Source organism: Penaeus chinensis, chromosome 3 (assembly GCF_019202785.1).
Source record: "Penaeus chinensis breed Huanghai No. 1 chromosome 3, ASM1920278v2, whole genome shotgun sequence".
NCBI lineage: Eukaryota > Metazoa > Arthropoda > Malacostraca > Decapoda > Penaeidae > Penaeus > Penaeus chinensis.
The window spans coordinates 21,195,566-21,205,565 of NC_061821.1; the positions used below are offsets into that span (position 1 = coordinate 21,195,566).

General features: G+C 43.5%; 1 protein-coding gene across 2 annotated transcripts in view; it reads right to left on the bottom strand.

Moving 5' to 3' along the window:
• LOC125040101 overlaps positions 1 to 10,000 on the bottom strand; it is a 104,014-nt gene that overhangs the window by 203 nt on the left and 93,811 nt on the right. For both annotated transcript variants that reach the window (XM_047634610.1, XM_047634601.1), the window contains exons 5-12: positions 9,872 to 9,967; positions 9,166 to 9,301; positions 8,267 to 8,494; positions 7,637 to 7,870; positions 7,010 to 7,136; positions 5,859 to 6,038; positions 4,971 to 5,136; positions 1 to 4,811 (exon numbers count right to left, since the gene is read on the bottom strand). The exon at positions 1 to 4,811 is cut by the window's left edge and continues 203 nt beyond it. In XM_047634610.1, coding sequence (XP_047490566.1) covers positions 2,676 to 4,811; positions 4,971 to 5,136; positions 5,859 to 6,038; positions 7,010 to 7,136; positions 7,637 to 7,870; positions 8,267 to 8,494; positions 9,166 to 9,301; positions 9,872 to 9,967 — 3,303 coding nt within the window. In that variant the 3' untranslated portion in view covers positions 1 to 2,675. The remainder of the gene's footprint in view (positions 4,812 to 4,970; positions 5,137 to 5,858; positions 6,039 to 7,009; positions 7,137 to 7,636; positions 7,871 to 8,266; positions 8,495 to 9,165; positions 9,302 to 9,871; positions 9,968 to 10,000) is intronic.

The window sequence follows — 10,000 nt, forward strand, 5'->3', positions numbered from 1 at the left end:
CGCTGTATTTGGCTACAACAATAAATAATATACAGGATCAGCATATAATACATCACCGAATAATACATCACTATACATGTATGTATACACGCATAATGCATGTCCTAGTAAACAATGAAAGGACAAAACAGTAGACGGAAACAACACGAATGAAGATAAATAGGATAAACACAGGAAAACCTGAATTATAGAAAATGGGTCTGATTCTTACCACAGTAACTAAAGTAGATGGCAAGCGCGTGCAATTAGAAATATGAAAAATGAGGGGATAAAATGTACGGCGTTCCTGGGATGGGTGAATGTTTCCTATGTATTGTATTTTTTATTATTTTTTATTTGTTTTGTTTCTGATGTCTCTTTTTTGCGTTTTTTAAGGAAGAAATTAGTTAACATATGCAACATTATCGTTTCTGAATGAGGGGAAAAGGCTTCAATCTATTTTGAGATACCTCTGCATCTAACTACGTAACTGTTAAATACCTGTCTATCTATCTATCTAGCAAGCGAATTACTCATTAAATAATCTAGAATCTATATACCATTAAATACAACTAAAACTATAACTACCTAACGGGCACTGTGTTCAGCAAATGTGACCTAAAATCAGTAAAACCGAAATACATTTTTTTCCACCACATCACTTAACATATAAAAAAATAAAACAACTGCTTGGAAAATGGCATTTGGAAATAGTGAAAGAGATGCGCTGACTGGACATAATGTGAACAAAGACTGGAAGGTCAGTCTGTAAACAATAATAGAAAAGACGATGCAATGCACATTAAAATAACACATTTCATAACTTAACAAAAGCGTATATCATAGACGGAAACAGTAAATATTACTGTATCTGATATACAAGAAAAGTATTTATATAAGAATTAATAACAAACATCATACATCGACACTATACATTTTTTTACCTTTTAATTAAACCTTTCATTTTGTGAAACACAAAACTAGAGAACCCAGATTGCAACTTAGGTAGAATTGAAATGATTTCGAAATACTGTGGAAAGACGTGGACATCAGAATACGCCATAATAAGGGGAAGAATACACACCAATTCAAGAACAAGAAACTCAAGAGGAAAGTGAATTAGGTGAAATTACATACACATACAAACTACATTTTTTTTTTAGTATACTTAAAAGTAGAGAATTAATAAATAATAAATAAAAGTGACACATGATGAATAAATTAATAAACTCGGATCGGACACACACTGGGACGGCACAATGTTTTGTTTACAAGAGACCCGTGCTAAGACATTTAATTTTCTCTTTAAAAGTATTAGCACGGAATGTTTCGAGTCACAGCACCTCTGTGGATAACTAGAGACCTGAGTGAACCCTTCAGCATCTTCAACCCTACTTAGAAATAGGTATGATTTTTTTCGTTGGAGGGAAAGATTACTTTTGTGCATTCTCAAGTAGAAAAATGTGCTTGACAAGCTGTATTCAGAGACAAAACTGAAAGCTACATATGGTCATAGCATGAAATCTAGGCATAATAAATATATGATTTCATGTAATTGCTAGCTTTTAATAGCATGTCCAAGAACCATTTCATTTGGTATGATGTTCCTGTCGATATTTCATAACAAATCGAACATCCTATTAACATCTGGATCTTGAAAAGAAAACCTAAATACCAAGCAGGAAGAACTATTGATTGAAAAAATACAATCTGGAATGACCCACGACGAAAACAGAATTTGGGTATGTCTAGGAAATGCATCGCTGGTCTACGATTACCTTTGTATCTAATATTCAAGATTAGTTTGCTGTTCAAACGGTTTTACCTCAAATATCAGATCTTATATGAGGCATTAGAAAATAATAAATGAAAAGGAACATCTGGAGTGAGATGTAAACAAACAACTCTCGTTTTCTTTTTTTCATTCCTTTTTCTCTTGATCTGCTTTTCATATCCCAAGTTTGGCAACGTGAAATGATGGCTGACATTACAACACAATTTGTACAGTATGTACGTTATCATGAGCTACGCGGTAATGTATCATTTATTAAAAGGGCCATATGATCCACCCTAGAAAATTTCCAAATTATGTTGAAATAAAAGTTATTTTCCTATAAGACTCGAACTGGCCACTAATAGCTAATTACTTGTTCTAGCCGAACTCTACATACTCTGATAATTATAATTATAAATATTTACGAAAATATCGCCGGCCAGCAGCGAAATTCTAAAGGTAAGTATATATGATTCAGTACAGCCGTTAACAACTATTCAGGAAGAGATGAAATGGAATTAGCTGCGAACTAGGCGGAAAATGTGTGACTTGACGTGGATTCTGTGTGAAATGTTATTGTGTGTGATTTGTTTTATGGGGGATAAAGTGGTGATGTTTCCTTGACAATACACGTACTGGGTTCGTAAGATGCCTTGTGACTTTGATTAGATATACAAGATAATTAATCATTTACATTTCGGCATCAAACTGAAGATTTTTTTTTAATGAACCTCTTGTCGCGGCATCTGCGATGTGGTTTTGGAAAACCAGCCTCTGTGATCTGAACCACATCTGTTTGTGTACACACAGTGGGCATGTTATGGGTTGGAGATTGTCCTATGAATTAAAATAGGACTGACAACTGGATTTGATGTATGTAGAACTATAGAGAAATATTAGGATTACTTGAAAGCCATTTGGCTTATGTTAGGACAGGAGGATCTGGAAGCGGCCGAAGGGGAATGTACCTCCCTCGGTGGTCGTCTTGCAGCTGCAGGAGCAAGGGCGTGAAGACAGCAGCGCGGCCTCCAGGAGGTGGAACGCCGATGCCAGAGAGACTTCGCCCTCTGTTCGACCGCCCTGACACGCCTACCCGTTTCCTGGACTCCTGTTGGGACTTTCTGTGTTCGCGTGGTATCGAGAAGGTCTCCAGGTGCGGCAACTGGCTGAAGCTCGGTGGGAGAATCTGCACGTAGTAGGGCGGGGGAGCGGTAACAGGGTGCTGGGACCTCTCCGAGATCTCGGGGCCGATTTGCGTCACGTTGCCCGCTGACACTAACACCAAGTGCTGTCGCGACGGCTGGTTGTCCTGGTCATGGCTCTGGCTCGCGTGGCCCTGGTGCTGTGCTGGCGGTCGATGCTGCTGCTGCTGCCCCGAAAATTGCTGTCGTGGTAGCAGCTGCTGCGGTGGCGACGTCTGGTGACGCTGCTGTGGCTGGCCCTGGTCTGAGCGAGGTGGAAGCAGGAGAGGTTGCAGAGCTCTTCCCCGACCCACGATCGTCTCCAGGGGCGGGCTCCGGACGGGTGGCATCCGGAGAGGGCCGCCGTGGCCTGGCGGGGGAAGTCTTGGCGGCGCATCAGCTGGAGATGGGAAGGTCCTCTGAGGAGAGTCCCCGATGGGAGGCTGATTGGACCAGGCGGGACGCGAGTGCGGGGGAGAGTACGTCGCGCCGTACGAGACGGACTCCCGGTTCTGGGCGTTCGGGGAGGGACCGGGGCGACCCACACCTGAGCCCGAATCCAAGCAGGAGGACGGGTCCTGGCAGTCGCTTTTCTCTTCGGCGGCGCTTTGCTCTCGGCTGAGGACGTTGGCAGGGAGAGGGCCGAGGGTCAGGGCGCGGGCGCGCTCCCGCACCGGAATCTCTCCATCTATCACGCTGTTGTAATCCACTGGGCCATGGATGTCCTCGCTCAAGCCGGGTCCTGTATGGAAGGCGGAAGGGTAGCGGTCCAGGGGATGGAAACCGAAGCCCTCTTGCTGGAAGCCATTTATGCCATCTCTATGTTTGATAAACTGCTGCGTCACGTCTATGACTTGCGGATTCTCTAAGTTCTTCTCGGGTTTGTCTGTAGAGGTAGATGACTTCAGAATCGGCCCTGAAGTAGAGGGCACGAGCCAGGGACTCTTGGACGCAGAACCCAGGGTTCCTGGAGTAGTACTCAGGTGTGAAGCCTCAGTTCCAGCCACGCTGCTACCACCGGCGGGAGATTCCGTATGAGTTGCAGGGCTTGGAGAAAGACCTGTGATCAGCTGATCGATTTCAGTTGAGGTTGCAAGGAAAGGATTGCTCGCTCTTGTCGAGAAGGTGCTGCCGAGGGTGCCTCCGGTCGTGAAGACGACCCTCTGAGGACTGTCACTCACTGTCGTCACGTCAGCAATCGTCTCCGTCTGGGAGACTTGCCCGGGGTTACCGGTCGTTGACAGACTCTGCGTCGAAATCGTCGGAAGAGTGACAAACACCTGGAACTTGCCCTGATTGTTCTTCTGCTTTTCTGCTGCGGCCATGGCGTTGAGGTTCGAGGTTTGGACGAGAGAAGGCTCAGCCGGCGAGCCCGTGACCCCAGAGGGCTGAGGCGGAGGTGGGGGATGCATGAAGCTGGTGAGGTTGTGGGGTCTGTTGGCGAGATCCGGAGCGGGGATGACGCTAACGGGGTCCTCGCTGCTCACCGCCACGTCCTCCGAAGCCTTGGGAGGCAGAGTGACCCTCCTGCCGGGCGGCCCCCCGAGTCTCAGGGTGCTGGGAGGGTTCAGGAGAGGAGGCAGGCGTGGCTGCTGGGGCTGTCGAGGTTTCTGGAGCTGATGTGACAGGGAGGTCGTGTAAAGTCCATGTGGAATTTCCTGGTAATTCGGAGGGACTTCGAGTGTGATTGACAAGAGTCCATCGCCGCTTTCAGGTGACAGAGGAACGTTGGGGAAGGCGTCGATGGGACCATGGACGACGCGAGTGTGGTTGAAAGTCCCTTGAGACACATTCTGAGTGACGTTCTTTCGGGGTTCCACGCGCTGCGCCACCGCCAACCTCAGTCCAGGGACGTGACGGACTTCGTTCTCGATCTCCTGCAACGGTAGGGACGATGGTCAACACTTTGTTGTCTAATACTAATACTAATAATAATAACAATAAATGATAGTAACATCACCACCAATAATAATAATAACAATAATAGCAACACTGATAACACCAACAGCAAAATACATCCAAGTTGAAAAAGGTACCTTGTGTTTCTCGTCGCCGCCGTGGTCTGGTCTGGTCTCTTCCAAGGGCCAGGTCGTGATGGGCGGTCCGTGGAGCACCTCTCTTGCCGGACACTCCCCTGGCAGGAGGCTGAACTGCATCACCTTCTCGGACACTAAGGTTGTCCCTCGGTTACAGAACGAGAGGCTGCAGGAGACAGAAGTTGTATTGTTTTTTTGTGTATATATGTATATATGTATATATATATATATATATATATATATATTTGTTTTTCTTTCTTTCTTTCTTTTTTAATCATATTTTTTCTCACTTTTTGTCTTTAGTTCTCTTTTATGTTTTCATTTTTTTTCTTTTCTACTTTTATTTATTTACACCCACTTCATTTCCCATTTTTTTCGTCCTCTTCCTCATCCGTTTTTTATCCACATCCTCCCTCCTTCTCCCCTTCCCCTTCCCCCTCCCTCCTCCTCCCTTCATCTCCCCTACTCCCTCCTTCTCCCCCTCCACCTCCCCCCTCTTCCACCCTCCATCTCCCCTCCTCCCCTTCCTCCTCCCTCGGTCCCCTCTAACCCTATTCCCTTTCCAATCTCCCTCCCTCCATCTCCCCTTTCTTCTCCCTCCACCCATCCTCCTCCCTCCATCCCTCCTCTACCTTCTCCCTCCCCTCCTCCTCCCCCCCACCCTTTTTCCTCCTCCTCCTCCCTCCCTCCTCTACCTCCTCCTCCCTCCCTCCTCTACCTCCTCCTCTACCTCCTCCTCCCTTCCTCCTCTACCTCCTCCTCCCTCCCTCCTCTAACTCATCCTCCTTCCCTCCACGCTTTCTCCTCCCTCCCTCCTCTACCTTCTCCTCCTTCCCTCCACGCTTTCTCCTCCCTCCCCCCCCCCCCCCCACACACACACGCACTCACGTCTTTCCGAAGCTATCCATGAGGACGATCTGATCGATGGCCCAGCGTGAGAAACCGGAGTAAATCCATCCCTTGTAGGCAGTGTATCGAAGCTGCACTCCCGTCACCTCGGAGATCGCAGGGTGGGGCACGAGTATTCGCATTGTCTTGCCCCCAGCTTCCATGGCTTCGTCTTCGCTTCTGTTGAGGGGAAGGGGGCGTGGGCAGGAAAGGGGAAGGAGGGAGGGAGATGGAGGACGAGGGGGATGGGGACGAAGAGTGGGAAGATGGGAAAAGAGGAGGAAGAGTGGGAAGGGGGAGGAAGGGAGGAATTGAGGGGGGAGAGGGAGAGGGAGGGCGAGAGGGAAGAGGGGGAGGAAGATGGGTAAAGAGGAGGAGGAAGGAGGAAGAAGGGGGAAGAGGATGGAAGGAGGATGAAGAATAGGGAAGGAGGAGGAAGGGGAAGAGGAGTAAAGAGCAGGAGAAAACAGGGGAAGGAGAAGAGGGGAAGAAGGAAGGGAGGTAGAAAAATAGGAAAGGAGGAGAAAATTGAGGAGTAAAAAGATAAAATGAAGGTATGGGAGAAGATAAAGAACAAAGATAGAAAAAAAAAAAAAGTGGGGAAAGCGTACATAAGAGACAGCGAAAGCCAAGTTGAGAGGGCGTGCGCGGGAAGAATCGGAGAGAAAAACGAGAATTCTTATCATTAGAATCAAAATTAGGAAACAAAGAAATTAATATTAAGGCATCATCGACTCAGTATAAACCATGTTCTGATATATCTCATATAACAAGATAAAAAAAAAAAAAAAAATCCTACATAGAATGGCGGGAAAAAAAAATCTTTAAAAAATGACGTCACCACAAAAAGACATTTTCCTACTTTCCTATTCAATAATTACCCAAAAGAACGTTTGTAGAATATACGAATTATAAATTGTCGAGCAGTTTGTACCACAATTCAAAGACTAAAAAAATATGCTAGTTTGTCTAATAACCACGCCATGATATATAACAAAAATATCTAACAAAAAACAACAGACAAACACAAACTAAATGAAAAAAATGTAAAAAAAACAAACAAACAGACCTAACAAAACATAAGAAAAACCTGAACTGACTTTCAAAAAATAAAAAATGACGCTAAACAGAAAAAAAAAAAAAAAAATTACCTCGTGAGTTGCAGAGTCTCGTTGATTCCATCCGGGGCTATGAAGGTGATGTCAATTCGCCCGTAAGTAGTAACGGGGTCGGCTGGAGGTCCCCCTGAGTGCCGGACGGTCACCTTGTACTGGTTGGCTGCAAGAGTGCAAGAGAGGACCCGTGAGGTGGAGGGGGTGGGGGGCATTTTGGTGTTTAGTTAAATTTTTTATTGTTAATTTCTTATATCTCCCTTGTCGCTCTCTTGTTTTCTCTCTCTCTCTCTCATTCTTACTCTCATTCTTACTCTCACTCTTATTCTCACTCTCACTCTTATTCTTATTCTTATTCTTATTCTTATTCTTATTCTTATTCTTATTCTTATTCTTATTCTTATTCTTATTCTTATTCTTATTCTTATTCTTATTCTTATTCTTATTCTTATTCTTATTCTTATTCTTACTCTTACTCTTACTCTTACTCTTACTCTTACTCTTACTCTTACTCTTATTCTTATTCTTATTCTTATTCTTATTCTTACTCTTACTCTTACTCTTACTCTTATTCTTATTCTTACTCTTTCTCTTTCTTTTTCTCTTACTCTTATTCTCACTCCCACTCTCCGTCAGCGCGCTTCCTCACCGAAAACCCGAACTCACCGCAGAATGGCTCGGTATCCCTTGTGACGAGATACAGCTGCCCACGCCCCTCAGCCTGGTCGGCGAAGTAGCCCATATTCCCGCATTTTTCGCACGGGAAGCAATCGCCCCTCACGAAACTCTCGAAATCCCGACACACGAACGAAGGGAACTTGCAGATCGGGGCAATGGAGTCGAGGTAGTACTTGTAGCCCCGTCGGTGGTTGCACAGGTACCGGCCGTCGCCCTCGGTGGCTGTTGGAGGCAGGAATAGCGTGGAGGCGTTGTTAATAAGTACTGTCCACGGATGTCGAAAAGAGACGCGAGGAAGGGAATAGGCAATGATAGTAATGGTGACGATTGTGTAAAGAATATGACCACAAGCAGAGATGATTGTATATGTAATATTACTATAGGAAGAGGCCTCTGCAATCTCTAGAATTTTTTTTTTAAGAAACAGAAGAGAATAAACATTGGGATTGAAAAAAGAACATCAACAACGAAACTAATAGAAAACAAATAGGAAACTCATCAACAAAAACAAATAGGAAACTCATCAACAAAAACAAATAAGAAACAAAAGCTACAACAAAAACAAATAAGAAACAAAAACAACAACAAAAAACAAACAAAAATCCTCGAAACCCTTACGCCACAGGATATCTGACACTCCCCCGACGAAGAGGTTAGCGCAGCCCTTCTGAACGCGGCCGCCGTTCGGATAGAAGTCAACATGGCCCATGGGTTCGAACGCGCCCAGCCCCCCCATCAAGAGGGAGTCGGCGTTGGTGTGGATGACGTCGACCATCTTGGCGTCAGTGAAGTCCAGGCGCACGGAGGGCGAGTACGACTCGAAGAGAGGCCCGGCGGGGTCGAGGCCTAGGGGGCGGGAGGAAGTTAGTAAGGAGGGGAAGAAGGATGGAAATGGTGGCGAGAATGATGGTGATGATAGGGATAATGGTGATGATGATGATGATTGCGATAATGGCGATAATGCTAGGGATAATGATGATAATAATAATAATAATGATCACTGGATGGATGACAATGATAACGATAAAGATTATAACGATAAGTAATGATGATCTTAGTAGTGATAAATAATAATAATAATAATAATAATAATAATAATAATAATAATAATAATAAAATAATAATAAAAAATAATAATAACAATAATAATGATGATGATGATGATGATGATGATGATGATGATGATGATGATAATAATAATAATAATAATAATAATAATAATAATAATAATAATAATAATAACAATAACAATAATAATAATAATAATAATAATAATAATAATAATAATAATGATAATGATGATAAAATTAATAATAATAACAGACTGGGTTGATGTATGGGTAGAGAAGTTGGAGACTACAGCTCCACAATATAATAGTAATATATATACAGCTTAAAGTCGAAATAAATTTAACAGGTATCGGATACACATTCTTCAACCACTCTACAAACCACAACTTTCGAACTTCTCTTCCGATATTCCTAACACTACTTCAATACACATAACCTCATCTAACCTGAGATCCTTGAGAGATTCTTCAGCCTGGCTCCAGCGTGGCCCGAGACATGGGCTCCGAGAGAGAATCCAATGAGATGGAAGTCGTCCAAAGTCGTGTTGAGATAAGCGTTCATCGTCTCGATCAGCACCGCCACCTGCAGGGTTTTCAGGATACGTTTTAGTCAGCGGTCTGATTCCGCTGCCGTGCCTCTTTTTTTTTCTAACCGTTCTTTCTCTATATATAGCGTATTGGTGTTGTTAATTTCCGAAGGTATTTGGTCAAATTGTATGGTATGTTTTATAATAGTTGGGTTTTAATGATTTAAAAAATATATATATTTCTGGGAACTGATTATTTATCAGTGTCAGTTATTTCGACCAGAATTAAGAAAGCATTTGTTCATTGTAATTTGTCAATCTTCTGTTCAATGCATTTCAGATTTGCATCTATTTCTATTACAAAAAAAAAAAAAAAAAAAAAATCAATGCTCTTCATAATAAATATACTTTATATTTATAATGTAACAGAATATTCATTTAATCCCTACAATACCTTAAAATACTTACGTTACATTTCATACAAACTATGTTCAGTCTTATTCCATCAACAATATTAATAAAATACACACTGAGCTTCAAAACCGCTAAAGAATTGTAAGACCTAACAACGAGATAAAAATTAGGGGGAAAAACAATTCAATAGAGGGCGTTGTTCACCACAGTACCTGTCGACCCACAAGACGCGTGTTGCTCGCCGCCCTCACGTAGTTGGGGACTTCCGCCCCCTTTTGCCAGTTTACGCAGATGATGTTTACGTCCATCTGTTTGGGAGGGATGGTGAGTGTAAATGTGAT